This window comes from Pongo pygmaeus, chromosome 18 (assembly GCF_028885625.2).
Source record: "Pongo pygmaeus isolate AG05252 chromosome 18, NHGRI_mPonPyg2-v2.0_pri, whole genome shotgun sequence".
Lineage (NCBI taxonomy): Eukaryota > Metazoa > Chordata > Mammalia > Primates > Hominidae > Pongo > Pongo pygmaeus.
Window position 1 is genome coordinate 17,841,073 of NC_072391.2, and position 21,780 is coordinate 17,862,852.

General features: G+C 48.4%; 1 protein-coding gene across 12 annotated transcripts in view; it reads right to left on the reverse strand.

Moving 5' to 3' along the window:
* Window positions 1-21,780, reverse strand: part of ABCC1 (ATP binding cassette subfamily C member 1 (ABCC1 blood group)) — a 192,781-nt gene that overhangs the window by 84,948 nt on the left and 86,053 nt on the right. For 9 of the 12 annotated variants that reach the window (XM_063654345.1, XM_054455379.2, XM_063654344.1 and 6 more), the window contains 6 exons: window positions 21,514-21,645; window positions 13,365-13,595; window positions 12,021-12,198; window positions 9,728-9,889; window positions 5,226-5,318; window positions 1,741-1,944 (listed from right to left, as the gene is read on the reverse strand). In XM_063654345.1, the coding sequence (XP_063510415.1) occupies window positions 1,741-1,944; window positions 5,226-5,318; window positions 9,728-9,889; window positions 12,021-12,198; window positions 13,365-13,595; window positions 21,514-21,645 (1,000 nt within the window). The remainder of the gene's footprint in view (window positions 1-1,740; window positions 1,945-5,225; window positions 5,319-9,727; window positions 9,890-12,020; window positions 12,199-13,364; window positions 13,596-21,513; window positions 21,646-21,780) is intronic. The other 3 variants (XM_054455381.2, XM_063654346.1, XM_063654342.1) reach the window with 1 other exon arrangement.

Consider the following 21,780-nt stretch of genomic DNA (forward strand, 5'->3'; position numbering starts at 1 on the left):
AAACAGGGAACAACCTGTTTTTGCAAGGAATGGGAGAAAGGGTAATTCCAGCAGGGCACATCCACACGTCAGACAAGCATCCATCACGAACGCAAAGGAAACAAGCTGGGAGTGGTAGCGGTGCACCTGGAGTCCCAGCTACTTAGGAAGCTAAAGCAGGAGGATTGCTTGGGCCCAGGAGTTCAAGGCTGCAGTGAGCTATGATCGCACCACAGTACTCCAGCCTGGGGGACAGAGACCCCATTTCAAAACAAAACAAAACCCCCCAAAAAAACTAAAATGAAGTAGATCAGAATGAACGAACCAAGATTATATATTATTAACTACAGGAAAGAGAACACTATGTACAGTATGATTCCATTTAAATCTGTCAAAGTATTTTTAAATACCTATATGCTTGTCCATTTTTCTCTAAAAGCATACATAAAACTGTCACTTTGGAAGAGAGGAACTGATGGAAGAGAGGACAATATACTTTTCGTTTTATATCTTTCTGTTTCTGTTTTTTGTTTTTTTTTTTTACAATGGATGACAAATATTTGTTCAGCACCTGCTATGCACTGTTTTACCTACTAAGGATACAGTAGTCAATAGAAAAGACAAAAATGTCCATCTGGAGCTGACATCCTAGTGGGGAAAAGCAGACAATAAAATAAGTACAATTTTATTTTACTTATTTTTGTTTTTTACTTTTTTGAGACAGGGTCTTGCTCTGTTGCCCAGGCTGGAGTGCCGTGGCTCGATCTCGGCTCACTGCAACCTCTGCCTCCCAGGTTCAAGGGATTCTCATGTATCAGCCTCCTGAGTAGCTGGGAATATAGGCACGCACCACCATGCCCAGCTAATTTTTTTTTTTTTTAGCAGAAACAGGGTTTTCCCAGGTTGGCCAGGCTGGTCTCAAGCTCCTGGCGTCAAGTGATCTACCCACCTTGGACTCCCAAAGTGCTGGGATTACAGGCACGAGCCACCGCACCCAGCCCAAAATAAGTAAATTTTAGAGCGTGTTTAGACCATGCCACTTGACGTGTGGCCCATGAGACACTGACAATCCACACTTTCTGACCAGTTGGTGACAAAATAAGGAGGCAGCACCATAACGTAGATCAACTATGGCACCAAGCGTGCTGTTCGACTCAGCTCACACTTCTTGTCTTGCAAGGCTATCTTAATGCAGGAAGCAGGGGGCACTGGTTTACATTCTGGCACAAGCTCCTTATATCACAGTAAAAAGATAATGAACGGTTCCTACACAGGTTGGCTAGAAGCTGCTAAGTGTGAATAAAATAAAGAAGAATAGAGAAGATGGCAAATGTTTAAACTAAGTGTTCAGGGAACGCCTTGCTGACATAGTGACTTTTTTTTTTTTTTGAGACAAGGTCTTGCTCTGTCGCCCAGGCTGGAGTGCAGTGGTGTGATCTCGGCCCACTCCAACCGTCGCCTCCCAGGTTGAAGTAATTCTCTTGCCTCAGCCTCCCGAGTAGCTGGGACTACAGGAATGCGCCACCACGCCCGGCTTATTTTTTTGTATTTTTAGTAGAGACTGGGTTTCACCATGTTGGCCAGGCTGGTCTTGAACTCTTGACCTCAGGTGATCCACCTGCTTTGGCCTCCCAGAGTGCTGGGATTACAAGCATGAGCCACTGCACCTGGGCGACATAGTGACCTTTTAAAAATATTCAGGTACGCAGACAAAATAAAACATCAAACAAAGAGGGCCAGGAAAAATGTGGCTTCACTCACCAGGAAGGGCGTGCAGACCCAGGTGAAGGTGCCCACGGCTGACAGGTAGGCAGACTTCTTCAGCACCTTCAGCTCCTCCTGCCTGATGGCCAGCACCTTGTCCTTGAATGCCAGCTCCCAGGCATAAAGCTTTAGCACTTTGATCCCATTGAGAATTTCATTCATCAGCTTGATCCGATTGTCCTTGCTCTTCATGTGGGCCACCTTGGAAAAGAAGGGCAGTCAACACATCTGCGGCGACCCTGGGATCACCTTATCACTCAACATCACCAGCTATATTTTTTTCATAAACTTTATTATACACGTTGACATGTAAATGTTTTTTATATTGATTTTTTTTTTTTCTTTTCAATAGAGATGGGGTTTCACCATGCTGCCTAGGCTGGTCTCAAACTCCTGCGCTGGGATTACAGGTGTGAGCCATCGCACTGGGCCTCAACACCACCGTCTATTAAAAATGGGCCTCCTGAGGGTGGGAGAGCTGACCCTGTAATCCCTATGAGCCCTACTCTTGAGCCCCAAGACCACACCAAAGGAGCCCGCTTTCAAGGAAAAAAAAACCCCTTCAAATCATGTTAGGTTAGACATTGGAGAAACATACTCAATTTAGAATCCAGGAACAGAGGCAAGAAAAACCCTTCAAGTGTGCAGAAAAGAAGGGATTCAGTCCCTATTCTGCTGACCCAAACACAGGAGACATGTTGGTGGTGTTTTTCTTGTCTGTTTTCTTATTTTTTCTTTTTTTTTTTTTTTTTGTGACAGTCTCACTCTGTTGCCCAGGCTGGAGTGCAGTAGCATGATCTCAGCTCACTGCAACCTCTGCCTCCCGGGTTAAAGAGAGTCTCCTACCTCATCCTCCTGAGTAGCTGGGACTATAAACACCTGCCACCATGCCTGGCTAATTTTTCTATTTTTAGTAGAGACGGGCCTTCACCATGTTGGCCAGGCTGGTTTCGAACTCCTGACTTCAAGTGATCCACCAACCTCAGCCTACCAGAGTGCTGGGATTACAGGCGTGAGCCACCACACCCAGCCTGTTTTCATATTTCTTGTCAGCCCAGTTTTCTTTTTTTTGGAAACATCATCTCACTCCGGCATCCAGGCTGGAGTGCAGTGGCACGATCATAGCTCACTGCAGCCTTGAATTCCTGGGCTCAAGCGATCCTCCCACCCCAGCCTCCTTAGTAGCTGGGATCACAGGCACATGCCACCACACCCAGTTCATTTTTGTATTTTTTGTAGAGATGGCACCTTGCTATGTTGCTCAGGCTGGTCTTGCACTCCTGGCCACAAGCCATCCTCCTGCCTCAGCCTCCCAAAGAGCTCGGATTACAGACTTGAGCCCCTGTGCCTGTCCCATGGTTGTTAAAACAGTGAAATGTTTCTGTACTGGCTAGCACTGGTTCTAGATAGTGGATACTTGTGCAGTGCAGTTGTTAAATATTTTTACTACCACCCAGGATTTTGTGTATACCAGCAACTTTTCTAAGCATTTCACATGTATTCAGACACTTAACAATCACAAGAACTCTGTCGTTTAGTGCTACAGTCTTCCCCGGGTCACAGATGGGAAGAATGTAAGCTACATGATCTGGAGGCCAGGGACTGAAATGGGTTGAGTCGGGCCACTCAGGGCATCCTACGCATCAAGAGACTGAAGGGTGACTCAATCCTAAAGCCCCTGCCTCACCCATCCCACTCAACCCTACCCCGTGAGGCCTCTCCTTCCAACAGGCCCTTGTCCTGAAACTCATCTCCCTGTGGTACCATCAGTGCAGCCAAGTGCTCCCATTTGAAATTCCACAGCACACCATAAATAGCCATCAACAGAAGAGCAGAGAAATAAACTGCACCATCTCCGTTATAGACCAAAAGGCACCGGGTCGGGAGAATGAATTGAAGCTATACGGCACGGCACAGCACAGAGAGGTCCCCAAAGCAGGGTGCTAAAAGACAAAAATCATGCTGCCATGTGGGCCCATTTAGGTAAAAACAGATATGGTAATAATATCACACACACAAAACATATATAATGGCCAGGCATGGTGGCTCATGCCTGTAATCCCAGCAATTTGGGAGGTCGAGGAGGGTGGATCACCTGAGGTCAGGAGTTCGAGACCAGCCTGGCCAATGTGGTGAAGCCTCATCTCTACTAAAAATACAAAAATTAGCTGGGTGTGGTGGTGGGCACCTGTAATCCCAGCTGCTCGGGAGGCTGAGGCAAGAGAACTGCTTGAACCCAGGAGGCAGAGGTTGCAGTGAGCCGAGATCATACCACTGCACTCCAGCCTGGGCAACAAAGTGAGATTCCATCTCAACAAACAAAAAAAAACCCCACATATATAAAAACAAACCTAACTATACCATTAATCAGGTCTGTATATACATACGTAGAAAGTTCTAGAAGGATTTGCTTCTATATATTTGCAGTGGTTGAGAGAGTAGGAAAGGGGGTATCCCCTTTTAATTTACATACTTTTGTATGATTTAAACTTTTTTTTTTTTTTTTTTGAGACAGGGTCTCACTCTGTTGCCCAGGCTGGAGTGCCGAGGCACAATCATGGCTCACTGCAGCTTCGACCTCCTGGGTTCAAGTGATCCTCATGCTTCAGCCTCCCAAGTAGCTGGGACTACAGGTGTGCATCACCACACGCAGCTAACTTTTCCATTTTTGGTACAGACAGGGTTTCACCCTGTTTCCCAGGCTGGTCTTGAACTCCTAAGCTCAGGCGATCCACCCACCTTGGCCTCCCAAGATGATGAAATTACAGGGGTGAGCCCGGCTTGATTTGAACTTTTTTATAATAAGAAACCTCACTCTATTATTTGGGTATTTAGACTTTTTAAAATACAAAATATCTCCAAAAATAAAAAGCTGAAAGCCGGGCATGGTGGCTCACACCTGTAATCCCAACACTTTGAGAGGCTGAGGCAACAGGATCACTTAAGCCCAGGAGTTTGAGACCAGCCTGGGCAACCCAGCAAGGACCCATTTTACAAGTTAATTAATTATTTTAATTTAAATAAAGAGATTAACACCATGTCTCCTATAAGGTAAGAGCTAAAAAGGGGGAAAAAAGTAGGAGGTAATTTGTACTCAACTCTTGAAAGCTGAGTCACACATACACATAGTAACAAGACCGTGGGAAACAAGGACTCTCTCCCAGGCTCACAGACCTTCTGATTCCAGTCACTGGCCTACAAGGTCTAACCATGTGTCAGGAGCTCTCAATCTTGGCTGCCCAATATAATGACCTGGGAAGCTTTAAAACATCTTGATGTCCAGACCCCACCCACAATAAGTGAATCAGAATCCCAGATATGAGGCCGGGGCATCAGCATGTGTTAAGGCTCCGCAAGTGACTCAAACTGGCAGGCAAGGCTGAGAACCCCAGGGACAGAGCAGAAGGAACTGGACTAAAATCCGCATAGAGAGACCCCTGCCTAGGGCCCGGCTTGAGGGCCCGCGGAGACACATGCCTTACCTGATACGTCTTGGTCTTCATCGCCATCACAGCATTGACGGGCACCATGAGGACCATCACCGCCACTCCAGCCAGGACGGAAGGGCCCAGGTTCTAAGGAAGGAAAGGAGACTCTTCATCACTCACCAGACAGGAAAAAACAGGGCCCCTAACAGCTTCCCCAGCTGATCCATCCCACGTGGATGCTGCTGACCAAGTTCAGGGCAAGGTGTGTTACTTTTACCCCACAATAGGGTGTTAAGAGCCTGTGGTTTCATTCCTGAGCCTCTCTCCGGGTCCTCCCAATCCCTTGAAGAATAAGCAGGTCCACGCTCCTTTCTCCCAAGCCCTTAGGGCCACATGAGTTTTGCAAATTACAACTTTAGAATTCTAATTTTTTTTTTTTTTTTAGATGAGGTCTCGCTGTTGCCCAGGCTGCAGTACAGTGGCTATTTGCATCAGTGATCCTCCTACTTCAGCCTCCAAAGTAGCTGGGACTACAGGTAAGCATTAGGTCTTGCTACATTGCCCAGGCTGGTCTGCAACTCCTGGGCTCTAGCGATCCTCCCAGTTCAGCCTCCCAAGTAGCTGTGACTAGTCACACCACCATGCCCAGCTAATTTTTTTGGTTTTTTGTAAGGACAAGGTCTCACTATGTTACTCAAACTGGTCTCGATCTCCTGGGCTCAAGTGATCCTCCCAACTCAGCCTCCCAAGTAGCTGTGACTACAGTCATACCACCATGCCCAGCTATTTTTTTTTATTTTTTGTAGAGACAAGGTCTCACTATGTTGCCGAAGCTGGTCTCAAACTCACGGGCTCAAGCGATCTTCCCACCTCTGCCTCCCGAGTAGCTGGGATTACAGGCGCGAGCCATCACACCCAGCTTAGATTTTTAGAAAGGTAATAAGGTAGTAAAGTAGAAAAGTGTGAACACGACCACCTGGACTGCTTATCCTGCTTGAAGGCTGCTTACAGGTTTAGCCCTTGGCTAGTGTCTGCATACTTACAGGGTTTCCACCACTAACAGAACTGGTAAGAGTGGCTCAGTGTGCCTCAACTGTTTGTACAAACAATATGGTTTATGCTGAACACCGCTTTCCCTCTGGGAGTCCAGACTTCTGGTATGTGCCAAGCAAAGGGTGCTTATGTGACCTGCCCCTAATACAAACCCAGGCACTGAGCTCCTACCAAGCTTCCCTGGTTGGCAACATTTCACACACATAATCATCATGGTTGCCAGAGAATTAGTGAACCTGTGTGACTCTGCTGGGGACTCCCAGAAGCCTGTACCTGGCTTCTATTGAACACCGCCCCATGTGTGCCTTAATTCTTTGCTAATTCTGCTGTATTAACTTATAGCCTTGTGGCCAGGTGCAGTGACTGACACCTGTAATCCCATCGCTTTGGGAGGCCAAAGTGGTAAGATAGCCTGAGGGTAGAAGTTCGAGACCAGCCTGGGCAACATAGCAAGACCCCCATTTCTACAAAAAAATAAATAACTTAGCCAGGCATGGTGGAGTGTACCTGTAGTCCCCAGCTAGATGAGATGACAAAGTGGGAAGACTGCTTGAGGCCAGGAGTTTAAGACTGCAGTGAGCTATGATCGCACCACTACACTCCAGCCTGGGCAATAGAGCAAGACTCTGTCCCTTAAAAAAAACCAACAATAACAAGAACGAAAAAACAAGACAGCCCCCACAACAAAGAACGGTCTGGCCCCAAGTGTCAACAGTGCTGAGCTCAAGCAACTACCATCTAAAACAAAATGTGATGTTAGACAATTTTCTTAATGGTTCGTAAACCAATCCCGAAGGCAGTTCTAAAACAAATATTCCAAAAATATTTTTCCCATAGTAGCACTTTTGCAAAAGTGGACTCCCCAAGACACCTGCTTGAAAAGACATTTAGATTTTTTTTTTTTCTTCTAGAGACACGGTCTTGCATTGTCACCCAGGTAGGAGTGCAGTGGTGTGATCCTAGCTCACTGCAGCCTCTGAACTCCTAGGCTCAAGCAATCCTCCTGCCTCAGGCTCCAGGGTAGCTGGGACCACAGGTAGGCACAACCACGCCCTGCTAATTTTTTTTATTTTTTTGTAGAGACAGGGTCTCACTATGTTGCCCATGCTGGTCTCAAACTCCTGGCTTCAAGCAATCCTTCCACCTCAGCCTCCCAAAGTGCTGGGATTACAGGTGCATGCCACCTATATCTGTGCCCAGCCTATTAGATAATTAAATTCTGGTGTTTTTTTCTGAGTTTTTTTATTAGAAACACTTTACTCACCTTCTGCTCTACAAATGTACAAAAAAAACAAACTACAGCCAAATAAACCAGTAATTTTTTCTTATTCTTTTTTTTTTGAGACAGAGTCTAGCTTTGTTGCCCAAGCTGGTATGCAGTGGTGCAAACTCAGCTCAATGCAACCTCCACCTCCTGGATTCAGGCCATTCTCCTACCTCAGCCACCCAAGTAGTTGAGATTACAGGCATACACCACCATGCGCAGCTAATCTTTATATTTTTAGTAGAGACGGGGTTTTGCCATGTTGGCCAGGGTGGTCTCCTGGCCTCAGATGATCCACCCGCCTTGGCCTCCCAAAGTGTTCAGATCACAGGCATGAGCCATTTCATCCAGCCCTTCTCTTTCAATAACAGATAATAATTTGAGCTGTGCCCATTATGCACCAGGCCCTGCTGGGGTTGTACCCACGGAAGACACAAAAGTCAGCTGCTATATGTCTGCAAGTAGCTAACATGTTACCCGTCAAAGAGGAGGCAGTACACTGAGCATGCAAAAAAAAAAAAAAACTACTTCAGAAAGTGGGCCGGGTGCGGTGGCTCACGCCTGTAATTCCAACACTTTGGGAGACCACGGAGAGTAGATCACCTGAGGCCAGGAGTTCAAGATCAGCCTAGCCAACATGGTCAAACACCATCTCTACTAAAAATCCAAAAAAAAAAAAAAAAATTAGTGGGCGTGGTGGCGTAAGCCTGTAGTCCCAGCTACTCGGGAGACTGAGGCAGGAGAATTGCTTGAACCTGGGCGGCAGAGGTTGCAGTGAGCCAAGATGGCACACCACACTCCAGCCTGGGCAACAGAGCGCGACTCCATGTCAAAACAAAAACAAAATAAAAAAAACTATTGTAGAAAGTATTATTAGACGAGTTCCTATACTAAAGTTATTGAGATTCAAAATTCAAAAGAAGAAGTCCATCTAATTGAGAGGGGAGGGGAAATCAATGGAAGTAGTGTTTGTTACAGCCTTGGGGGATGAGCAGGCTTTCATCAATTAGGAAGAAGGAAGGAAAGGCAAGTGGCAAAGATCCAGAGGTAGCAAAGCACAAGGCATGTGTTGTGCTATGAGCCTCTCTGCTTATCATCATTTTATTTTGAGAACTCTCCCTCCCCACATGGAAGGGCTGTCAATCACATCTCTTCTGCCATGGGAGAGGACATGTGACCCAGGCTGGCCAATCAGAGAACTCTGCCTCCTGGGCCACAGTGATTGGTTCAGGGGTGTGAATAGGACCAAGCCAGGCCAATCAGAGTGCTCTCTGAGACAAACTCTGGCTGTGCAGAGAAATGCTGCCTTGTCTTTTTTCTGGCACCTTTATCTGTCAGGATGTTATCAGCCCAAAGCTATGGAGCCATGTGGGGAAGTACCACTGAGAATGTTAACTCAGAGGACAACAGGGCTAGGAAATGAAAGAGTGGGTGAAACTGAGTACTGACAACATTGCCTGATCTCCTGGATCAATCCACGCCTGAAGCTAGTCCCCAGATTTCTGAGTACAGGCGGCCCCAAAGTTCCCTTTATTTACTTAGACTACTTTTTTTTTTTTTTGAGACGGAGTTTCGCTCTGGGTTGCCCAGGCTTGGAGTGCAATGGCACGATCTCAAGACACTGCAACCTCCGCCTCCCAGGTTCAAACGATTCTCCCGCCTCAGCCTCCCAAGTAGCTGGGATTACAGGCATGCACCACCATGCCCAGCTCATTTTGTATTTTTAGTAGAGATGGGGTTTCTCCACGTTGAGGCTGGTCTCGAACTCGTGACCTCAGGTGATCTGCCCGCCTTGGCCTCCCAAAGTGCTGGGATTACAGGCGTGAGCCTCCGCGACCGGCCACTTAGGCCACTTTAAGATAGATTTATATCCCTTGCAATTGAGAGAATCTTGACCACCATAATTAGGGACTAGTGAATAAGTGAGTCTGGTTAGCGTTCGGGAGGATTCAAGGGGAGAAATATGATGTGTCCATTGTAGGGTAGTTAATTACTGACACTATCAAGTAAAGAGAAAATGAAAACGCCATGCCACCAAGGAGAACATCAACCTGACAATTCAGGAAAGGAACAAAATACCAAGGAATTGGTTAACAGGCTAGAAAATAAAATATGAATGACAGCCGGAACTGCCAGGGAGCTATACATGCCATTACCATCAACACCCACTCCCTCAGCCCACTGCCCACACGTAGAAGTCCCTCCCTGCATGCAAAGGGAAACGGTGTCAAACACACACCAGCCACAGGAGGTAGAGAGCAAGGATGACTTGCAGGGGGGCTGACCAGATCATGTTAATGTACGTGGCCAAGTCCATGAACCTCTGAGCATCCACAGACATGAGGTTGACAATCTCCCCGACCGTGGAGGATTTTCTGGCTGAATTGGTGATCACCAGGGCCTGTGGGACAAAGGAGAAGGAAGGTGGGTGAGTGTGGCAGTTGAAGAGGCCTGACTCTCCCTCCAGACCCACAGAAAGGAAGGAGACTCTCAAGGGCAGAAATGCTGCAGATCTCTGCTCCTCCCCTCCCGACCTATCTGTCTGCCCAGGACGCCTGTGTCATCTCAAAGCCCACATTCTTATCCATGGTGCTCAATGCCTCCCAACCTTGAACTCATCAGTTGGCAAGGGACCCTAGGTCCTCGAAACCAGGGCTTCGCATGCTTTAAATGTGCACACATGCGGCTGGGTTTTTTTGGGGGGAGTGGTGGGGGGTGGGGGGAGTTGTTTCAGATTTTGCAGGTCTGGGGTGTGGCCTGGGATTCTGCATTTCTACGCTTCCAGGCTGTGCCAATGCTGCTGGTCCCAGATCCCACTGAAGGACCGATGGTCTGGGCCAGGGTCTCTAAGCCTTGGCATTCTTGACATCTGGAGCTGGATAATTCTTTGCGGGGCTGTCTTGTGCACTGTAGGAGTTTTAGCAGCAATCCCTGGCCTCGACCCACTACATGCCCTCACCCCCAGCTGGGACAACCAAAAATGCCCCCAGATATTGCCAAACATGCCCTGGTGGGGGAAAATCTCCCTAGTCCTCAAACATGGTTGCACACTATCATCTGCTGAGTTTTAAAAACACTAAGACATTAGCAGGTGTGGTGGTGCATGCCTCTGGTCCCAGCTACGTGGCGGGCTGAGGTGGCAGGATCGTTTGAGCCCGGGAGGTGGAGGCTGCAGTGAGCCAAGATCGTGCCACTGCACTCCAGCCTGGGTGACAGAGCGAGACCTTATCTCAAAAAATAAAAATAAATAAAAAATAAAAACAATGACACCTGGGTGCAACCACAGCAATCGCAATTTCACTGGTCTGGTGCAACCTAGGTGTCAGGAAGTTTTTTTGTTTTTTGAGACAGGGTGTCATTCTGTCACACTGGCCGGAATGCAGGGATGCTATCAGGAATCACTGCAGCTTCCAACTCTGGGGCTGAAGTGATTCTTTTAACTCAACCTCCTGAGTAGATGGGACTACAGGTGCGCACCACCATACCTGGCTAATTTTTTTTTATTTTCTGCAGAGCCAGAGTCTTGCTATATCGACCAGGCTGGCATTGAACTTCCAGCCTCCAGTGATTCCCCCACCTTGATCCCCCAAACTGCTGGGATTATAGGCATGAGCTATAGCGCCGGGCCTTCATCAGTTTAAGCTCCCCAAGTGAGTCTAATTCCCAGACAGGCCTGAGAATCACTCCTCTAGTTCATCAAGTACCTGCAAGACTGTCTCTTCCTAACCTAGGAGCCAAGCAGTTTCCTTGACCTCGAGACAAAAAATAATAATAATAATTTATAGGGATCAAGAAGGTAACTTGGTTCCTTTGAAATTGGATGTACACAAATGCCTGCTACATACTCTTGTCATGCAAGGAATGTGCCACCTGCTCAGTTCAAATTAAGAGTGACAACAGGATGGGCGCGGTGGCTCATGCCTGTAATCCCAGCACTTTGGGAGGCTGAGGCAGGCGGATCACCTGAGGTCAGCAGTTCAAGATCAGCCTGGCCAACATGGCGAAACCCTGTCTCTACTAAAAATACAAAAATTAGCCGGTCGTGGTGGCAGGTGCCTGTAGTCCCAGCTACTCAGGAGGCTGAGGCAGAAGAATCGCTTGAACTCAGGAGGTGGAAGTTGTAGTGAGCCAAGAACATGCCACTGCACTCCAGTCTGGGGGAGAGAGTGAGACTTGGTCTCAAAAAAAATGAAAAAAAAAAGAGTGACAACAAGCTGAAACACAGAATGTTAACAGCAGAATGAGGATCCAAACTTGGATTTCCCCACATCAAGGGCCAAGGATCCATCTAAGAAACTCAATTACCCACAGCTGATACACAAGGACATCTACATGCCAACCCTTGAAATCAGCTTTCCTAAAGTACAATGCCTGATGCGTACTGTCCCTGCCACCTAAGGTCATGGAAGCTACCCTCATCCTACTGCTCCAGAAGCTGGGCTGGAAATCCCCACGCTGGCCCCAGAGTAACCCAGGGCTGCAGGAGGAGATGTCGAAGTCGGGCCACATGCCAATGGCACAGCGCCCCCTACCTTCCGATAGACAGCCCCAATGACAGCGGTCTTGATCCTCATGCCACTGACGAAGCAGATGTGGAAGTACTGGTGCAGCACAAGGGTCTGCAGGCAGGCAGTGACGAACAGCAGCACGGTGTAGAAGTAGCCCTGCCAGTCTGGGGCCTTCGTGTCATTCACAAACTTGATGAGCAACCTGCAAAGGAGCAAAAAGAGGGCCTGGAATGACTTGTGACACGTGGGGGCAGGGAAAAGATCTTCAGTGTTGGCACTGCAACTTTCTCCTGAGCCAGATGAGCTAGACACTATTACTTCAATTTCATAGACAGAAAAACAAGTCCACAGTGGTGATCTGGCTGTGCACGTGGCCCAAACTGCTCAAAAAAGAGGCTTCTGCCTTGGGGTTGTGCACTAAGTGCTCTAGCTCTATCTCATCACCAGCAAGTCACCCAAAGGAATTGCATAGGGAACACGAGGTAAAGAGGTAGGGAGGAAAAGACAATGAATGTGTAGCCCCCGAGTCACAGAGCAGCAGAGAGCCAGGGAGGAGCGAGGCAAACTCCTTTCTGACTCCCCGGTTCCTGGTTGCAGTTTTTGTTGTTGTTTGTTTTTTTTATTCTTTGCTTTTTTTTTTTTTTTTTTTTTGAGACAAAGTCTTGCTCTGTCACCAAGGCTGGAGCTCAGTGATACGATCTTAGCTTGCTGTAACCTCTGCCTCCTGGGTTCAAGCAATTTTTATGCCTCAGCCTCATGAGTAGCTGGGATTACAGGTGTGCGCCACCACGCCCGGCTAATTTTTGTATTTTTAGCAGATGGTTTTGTCATGTTAGCCAGGCTGGTCTTGACCTCCTGACCTCAGGTGATCTTCCCACCTCAGCCTCCCAAAGTGCTGGGATTACAGGCATGAGCCACTGCGCCCAACCCTGGTTGCAGTTTTTTCATGAGATCTGCTGGCATTTCCTTGCTCTTGGTTTCCCAAGACAATGCCATATCCTCCCCATTTGGGTTTCAGGGGAGCCTAGTGGGTTTCTGTTACTTGCAAACGAAGTGGTCTTCACTAATATGGTAATTAAGTAAAGCATAAAGCAAAGCTAGGCAGTGATTGTGGCTCACATCTGCAATCCCAGCACTTCCGGAGGCTGAGACAGGAGGATCGCTTGAAGTCAGGAGCTCGAGACCAGCCTGACCAACAAAGCAAGACCCTGTCTCTATTTTTTTCAAAAAAGTTAAAGTAAAAATGGAGACATCTGACTATGAGCCCACTTCAGGACACAGCATGACCCCAGGGTTATGACTGATGCAACTGAAAGATCAAATCCAAGGAGGGAAAATGGAGCCCACCTGGGAGGGAAGGGGTCTTACTTTAAGATCTGCGGCCCAGAAAACATCATCAGGTCGTGGATGGCCTTAAAGAAGAAGCTCATGAGGAAGTAGGGCCCAAAGGTCTTGTATAACACCTTAAACAGGGAGGGGTTCCACTCCTTCTGTGGGGACTTGACAATCAAAGCCTCCACCTCCTCATTCGCATCCACCTTGGAACTCTCTTTTGGCTGGGCAGGATCCTTGGAGGAGTACACCACCTTCACCGGCTGCCTGGAACACAAGGAGGTGAAGCCGTTGTGGGGTCTGCCAGAGACGCAGCCCCCTACCACAGGGACATGGCCAGGGAATGTCACCCTTCAGGGAAGGCAGAGTCAAAGACAACAAGCCCAGGGAGAGAGGCAGCTCAGCACAGTGGTTACAAACACGGGCTCTAGAGCCACCGGCTCAAGGTCTGGCTTGGCCACTGTCCAGCTGCGTGGCTTCAGGCAAGGTCCTTAAGCTCTCTGGGCCTCATTTTCCTCCTCTGTGAAATGAGGATAGAAGTAGGACCTACCTCCAAGGTAGGTAAGATTAAACGAGTTGAATAAGTTAAAGACTTAGAAAACTGATGGCTCCAAACTGATCTAGAGTCAAGGCAATCCCCACCAAAAGCCCAGCTGGCTGCCAGGTAGAAATTATCAGCTAACTCTAAAATTCACATGGAAACTCAAGGATCCAGAACAGCCAGAACAATCGTGAAAAATAAGAACTAAGTTGGAGGATTCACACTTCCTGATTTCAAAACAACACAAAATAACAATCATGGCTGGGAGTGGTGGTTCACACCTGTAATCCCAGCACTTTGGGAGGCCAAGGCGGGTGGATCACTTGGGGTCAGGAGTTTGAGACCAGCCTGACCAACATAGTGAAACTCCATCTCTACTAAAAATATAAAAATTAGCCAGGCATGGTGGCAGGTGCCTGTAATCCCAGCTACTTGGGAGGCTGAGGCAGGAGAATTACTTGAACCTGGGAGGTGGAGGTTGCCGTGAGCCGAGATCACGCCATTGCACTCCAGCCTGGGTGACAGAGCAAAACTCCATCTCAAAAAGAAAGAACAACAATAGGCTGGGCGCAGTGGCTCACGCCTGTAATCCCAGCACTATGGGAGGCCGAGGTGGACAGATCACCTGAGGTCGGGAGGTTCAAGACCAGCCTGACCAACGTGGAGAAACGTCATCTCTACTAAAAATACAAAATTAGGCCGGCATGGTGGCACATACCTGTAATCCCAGCTACCTGGGAGGCTGAGGCAGGAGAATCACTTGAACCCAGGAGGCGGAGGTTGTGGTGAGCTGAGACCACACCACTGCACTCCAGCCTGGGCAAAAAGACTTGGTCTCAAAAACAAAAACAGACAAACAAAAAAAGAACAATAATCATCAAGACAGGTAAAGGGATAGGCATATATAGATCAATGCAAAAAAAAAAAAAAAAAAAAAAAAAACAGTCCAGCCAGCCAGAGCAACATAGCAAGACTCTACTTCAAAAAAAAAAAAATTTTTTTTTTGACTGGTTGCAGTGGTTCATGCCTGTAACGCCAGCACTTCGGGAGGCCAAGGCAGGTGGATCACTTGAGGTCAGGAGTTTGAGAACAGCCTGACCAACATGGCAAAAAAAACCTCGTCTCTACTAAAAATACAAAAAATTAGCCAGGCATGGTGGCAGTTGCCTGTAATCCCAGCTACTTGGGAGGGTGAGAAAGGAGAATCACTTGAACTCAGGAGGAGGAGGGGGTTGCAATGAGCCGAGGTTGTGCCACTGCACTCCAGCCTCAGCGCCACAGCAAGACTCTGTCTTAAAAAGCAAATAAATAAAATTGACTGTGATGATGACTGCACAACTCTGTGAACACACTAAAAATTAGTGAATTGTATGTTCTGCATACATGGATCGTGCGGTGTATGAATATCTCAATAAAGCTATCACCAAAAAAGTAGTCTCTATCTTACAGGGATTTTTTTTTTTTTTTTTTTTTTTTTTGAGATGGAGTCTTGCTGTGTCACACAGGCTGGAGTGCAATGGTACGATCTCGACTCACTGCAACCTCCGCCTCCTGGGTTCAAGCGATTCTCCTGCCTCAGCCTCCCAAGTAGCTGGCATTACAGGTGTGCGCCACCACACCCGGCTAATTTTTATGTTTTTAGTAGAGACAGGGTTTCACCATGCTAGCCAAGCTGGTCTCAAACTCCTGACCTCAAGTGATCTGCCTGCCTTGGCCCCCCAAAGTGCTGAGATTATGGGCATGAGCCACTGTGCCCAGCCAATAGTTCATTCTTGTACATCACTTAGTATTCAGTTGTGCAGATGTACATAACTGATGCATCTGTCTGTTCACTTGCTAATAGATGTCTGGCTTACCTCCAGTTTGGGTTATCACAAAGTAGCTAAGAACATTCCTGTACCAGCCTTTTATGAACATATGTTCTCAGCTCTGTTGGCTGGATGCCTGGGAAGGGGGTGACTGGTGGTATGTTCACTATGTCTAACTTAAAAAACTGCCAAACTCTTCCAGAGTCACAGAAGCATTTCGCATTCAGGCCAGCAGAAACCACAGTCCAAACTGGCCCTAAACTCTGAGTGGCCATACACAAAAGAGAACATAAAACCACTACACACAAACCAATGAAGCACTGGGTTTTTAAATCCAAAGCTAGAGCAGGAAGATTACTCACACCTGCCTTTTTTTTTTTTTTTTTTTGAGACGGAGTCTCATTCTGTCACCCAGGCTAGAGTGCAGTGGCACAATCTTGGCTCATTGCAACCTCCACTTCCTGGGTTCAAGCAATTCTCATGCTTCAGCCCCGCTGTAGCTGGATTACAGGTGAGCGCCACCACACCCGGCTAATTTTTGTATTTTTAGCAGAGACAGGGATTCACCATGTTGGCCAGGCTGGTCTCGAACTCATGAACTCAGGTGAGCCTCCCACCTCAGCCTCCCAAAGTACCGCAATGACAGGCATGAGCCACCATGCCCAGCCACACCTGACTTTTGAGAAGGAGTCACTTAGGGGTGAAGAGAGGTGGTAAAAGGATCCAGGAAGCCATGCAGATCCCCCAGCCCTGGCATCCATCACCTGATCCCCGAGCCTAGGACACCCAGCAGCCCAGAGCTGCACGGGCTGCATTCCTTTCTCTGGTTAACAAAAGGGATCTGAGTATAAGGAGCCACAAAGAAATTCCAGCCTAGGACAGGGTTTTCCTTCTCACTCTCTCCAGGTTCACAGGGGTTACAGGTGCCAGATCTGGCTTACGCCTCTGGGAATAAAGCAAGCGATCCGTCTACCAATGTCCCAAGGAAATGATCCCCTGGCTCCATGCTGAGCATCTCTAAACACCAAGGTACTCACAGAGCCAGACCCTTCTCAGGCGGCCCGCTTTCAAGCCTAAAGACCCAGTTCTCACCACATCCTCCCTGGCAAGATCGAAGTGTACAGATGAATACATAAAACTTGTACAATTAAAACCTGCCCAGCATGTACTCAGGGCTAGGGCACAGCTTATCATGACACACATCTCACTGAATTCTCAGAAAATGCTCTGGGTGAAAAATGGAGGCTCCAGTCAGGCATAGTGGCTCACGCCTGTAATCCCAGCACTTTGGGAGGCCAAGGTAGGTGGGTTGCTTGAGCTCAGGAGCTTGAGAACAGCCTGGGCAACATGGCGAGACATCATCTCTACAAAGAAAAAAAAATTAGCCTGGTGTGGTGGCGCGTGCCTGTAGTCCCAGCTACTAGGGAGGCTGAGGTGGGAGGATCACTCCAGCCTAGGAGATGGAGGTTGCAGTGAGCCGAGATCGTGCCACTGCACTCCAGCCTGGACAAAAGAGTGATACCCTGTCTCAGAAAATAAATAAATAAATAAAATGGAGGCTTCCAGTGAGGCATGAAGGGACTTCATGGACAGCCCTTGAGGTTCCCACCCTGGTATCCCTGCCTTCACTCTTGTCCCTAAATATCCACTTTCCCCAGGGCAGCCTGGGTTGTTATGAACCAGAACTCAGCTGGGTGTGGTGGCTCACACCTGTAATCCCAGCTATTTGGGAGGCTGAGGCAGGAGGACTGCTTGAAGCCAAGAGTTGGAGACCAGCCTGGGCAACACAGTGAGACCTCTCTCTATTAAAAAAAAAAAAATTTAAAAGGCCAGGCGCAGTGGCTCACGCCTGTAATCCCGGCACTTTGGGAGGCCGAGGCAGGCAGATCACCTGAGGTCAGGAGTTTGAGACCAGCCTGACCAACATGGAGAAACCCCATCTCTACTAAAAATACAAAATTAGCCGGGCGTGGTGGTACATTCCTGTAATCCCAGCTACTCGGGAGGCTGAGGCAGGAAAATCGCTTGAACCCGGGAGGTGGAGGTTGCAGTGAGCCAAGATAGCACCAATGCACTCCAGCCTAGGCAACAAGAGCAAAATTCCATCTCAAAAAAATAAATATAAAATAAATTAATTAATTAATTAGCCAGGCATGGTGGTGCGCACCTGTAATCCCAGCTACTCTGGAGGATGATGTGGGAGGATTGCTTGAGCCCGGAATTTCCAGGCTGCAGTGAGCTGTGATCATGCCACTGCAATCCAGCCTGGGCAACAGAGCAAGACCCTGTCTCTAAAATAAACACATACATACATACATACATACATACATACATACATACAACAGAACTCACGTCACACCACTGACCTGCAGAAAACCTGCCCCTGTGTTCTCACTGCACCTGGAATCCCACCCTAACTCTCAGAGGAGACCCCTGCAAATCCTTCTCCTGCTTCATCTCCTCCCTTTCTCCCCACCTCACTCACTTTCCTCAAGCCACACGAGCCCCCTGATGCACCACGAGCTTCCTCAGAGACTTTGCACTGGCTGCTCCCTCTACCTGGAAAGCCCTTCCTTCCCCAGATACACACAAGGCTCACTCCCTCCAATGCAAGTCTCTGCTCAAATGTGACCTTCTCAAAACAGACATACATGGTCAGCTGGGCATGTTGAACAAAAACACTTCAAAAAGCAGTAACGCTCAGGATGCCAGAGGCTCGGAAAGAGCCAGAGATAGACTTAGGGAGGGACAGGCACACACTCACCACGGGTCATGGCCGCACTGGGTAGAACTTTCCCCACTGTATCTAAAACAGCTCCCTCAGCTGGGCACGGTAACTCATGCCTGTAATCCCAGCACTTTGGGAGGCCGAGGCAGGAGGATCACTTGAGGTCAGAAGTTGGAGACCAGCCTGGCCAACATGGTGAAACCCCGTCTCTACTAAAAGTACAAAAAATTAGTCAGGCGTGGTGGCATGCACCTGTAATCCCAGCACTTTGAGAGGCCAGGGCAGAAGAATTGCTTGAACCCGAGAGGCAGAGGTTGCAATGAGCCGAGATCACACTACTGTATTCCAGCCTGGGTAACAGAGTGAGACTCCATCTCAAAAAAAAAAAAAAAAGCACACACACACACACACACAAAAGCTTCCTCGGTTACTCTCACCCTCATTTCCTCATTTTTATCTCACCCCAACACTATCATTCTCCAAAGCTTCTTGTCAATGCATGTTTCACAACCAACGTCCTGTCTCCCATATAGAATGTCGATGGCCACGCAACTAGAGCGTGTCTCTTTTGTTCCACTCTCTGAACCCTCAGGGACTAAACATCGCTAAGCACAAAAAGCAGCAGTCAGTTTCATCTGCTCAATGAATTAAGGGCCAGGCCAGTGAAGGAGCTTCTTGATTCAAACTCCGTCCTCCTCCCAAGGCTGTGATATTGGCCTCTCCCATGGTGTCTCCAGCGACCTGCTCTCCTGACAAGCTCCAGGGGACACAAAGGTGGGCATCCTTCTTCCATGAGAGGAAGCCAAGCCAGGTGATCAGCAGAGGCGTGGATGATGAGGAATGCTGAAGCCCACGCTACAAATGTGGCCTGCTTAGTCGGGGGGATGCTGCAGGTGAGGCTGAAGGAATCCAGATGAGATGGGTGATGTTAGGGGTCAAGTTGACTGGGTTAAGGGATACCCAGATGGCTGGTAAAGTGTTATTTCTGGGTGTGTCTGTGAGGGTGTTTCCAGACGAGACTGGCATTTGAATGAGTAGACTGACTAAGGAAGATCCATCCTCGCCCCATGTGGGTGGCACCGCCCAATCAGCAGAGGGTCCGGACACAACAAAAAGTCAGAGTAATGGCAAATGCAGGCGCTCTCTCTTCTGTAGCCGGGATGTCATCCTCTCCCACACTTGAACATCAGAACTCCAGGATGTCGGGCCTCTGGACTCTGGGACTTACCCAATGACTCCAGGTTCTCAGGCCTTTGACTGTGGACTGAGAATTCCACCATCAGCTTCCCTGGGTCTGAGACTTTTGGACTTGTCCTGAGCCATGCTACCAGCTTCCTGGGTTCTCCAGGTTGCAGATGACCTAGGGTGGGACTTCTCAGCCTCCATAATCACATGATCCAGTTTCCCTAGTAGATCCCCTCTCATCCTCCATCCATCCATCCATCATCTCTCAATCATCCATCTATCATCCATCTATCATCTATCCATCCACCTACCATGTATACATTCACCAACTATCTATCCATCTATCATCTACCTATCATCTATCATCTATCAATCTATCATCCATCTATCTATCTATCATCTATCCATCCATCCATCCATCCATCCATCCATCCATTCATCCATCCATTCATCCATCCTACTAGTTCTGTCTCCATGAAGAACTGTAATAAACAGGGACCCCACCTTCGCCTGCCAAAAACCTTCAACTGGGTCATGGACATGGGCCATTTCCTTACAATGCTCAGTCACAGAGGCCCAAGCTCTATCTGCCTCCCACGAGACAACTTCTCCCATCACTTGGACCACCCAAACAGCCTCCGACCAGAGTCACGAGGTCCTCTGCTGATGTCCTAGTGGCTGGCACCATGGATGTCCAGATTCCCACCCACCATCTGGGTCTGACTGAAGGCCTGTATCCTGGGCATCCCCGGAACAGAATGAGGAACAGAACCCCGGTCTGGGGTTTTTCCCTGTAAGGTCAGTGGGTCGGTGGGGAATCCAATGCACCACACTGGCCCCATCACAGCTTATCGTAGTAAACTTACCCCGGAACAGGCAACAGGAACAAAAACAGCCATTCTACTACCATCCATGGCTGCAATCCACTGCCCCCATGTCACCCGCAAGTTCATGTTCCAGCTCGTCCAGGCTCGAGACACGTCTTACGTCCTTGTTTAATTGGCAGCTGCTTTTCTTTCTTACTGTTACATAGAATAATAACGCATCGTGCAACTAATGGCGTCTCAGATTTGATGAGTTAAGGTATGTGCAGGGGAGGCCCTGGCCTGATTCCCGAAAGAATGACAGAGGTGGCGTAGTGGGGCACAGCTTACATAGGGGGTAGAGCCTAAAATCCAGTAGAGCCAAAATCACCCTCAAATGGGGCTTCTTTGGCTAAACAGACTTACATGGTCAGCTGGGCATGTTGGACAGAACATTCAAACAGCAAGAACATGCAAGATGCCAGATGCTCAGAAAGAGACAGAAAATGTGAGACTGACTCAAGGAGGGATAGTCACGCGCCGTGGCAAACAGCATCAACTGCCTGTTTGGACAACATTTTTCTTTCTTCTTCTTCTTTTTTTTTTTTTTTTTTTTTTTTGATACAGAGTCTCACTCCGTCTCCCAGGCTAGTATACAGTGGTGCAATCTCAGCTCACTGCAACCTCCGCTTCCTGGGTTCAAGTGATTCTCCTGCCTCAGCCTCCTGAGTAGCTGGGATTACAGGCACCTGCCACCACGCCTAGCTAATTTTTGTATTTTTAGTAGAGACGGGGTTTCACCATGTTGGCCAGGCTGGTCTCAAACTCCCGACCAAGGGATCCGCCTGCCTCAGCCTCCCAAAGTGCTGGGATTAGACATGAGAGCCACCGCGCCCAGCTTCTTTCTTCTTTTCTCTACCCAGTTGCTTTAATGACATGTGAGATTCTACCCCATTTGGCAGAAAAGCAAACTGAGGCCAGAAGGAGAAGTGAGGCATCTTGCTCAGAACCACAAAGCTAGTAACAGGCAGCACTGCCAGGGCCCCATCCTGGATTCAGCCCACAGTAGTGGAAAGGAGGTGACCGGGGCATCCTGGAGGACAAGGAAACTCACACTTACTTCCTAGTCTTGGCGCATTCCTTCTTCCAGTTCTTTACCAAAACAGGCACGACTTGTTCCGACGTGTCCTCCTTGTTTAAGGACCAGAGGTCACTGCCCACCAGGGGCTGGCGGTAGCCCCGCACAATCAACCTGGGGGCAAGACACAAGGGGGTTAGGCAATGAGAGTCAATGAGAGGAGGAGGAGGACGGGGCTCACTCAATCCACACGCCTGCTGATGCTGCTCCCCTCTGCAGAACAGCTGCCCGCTGCAAATGAAGGCAGCC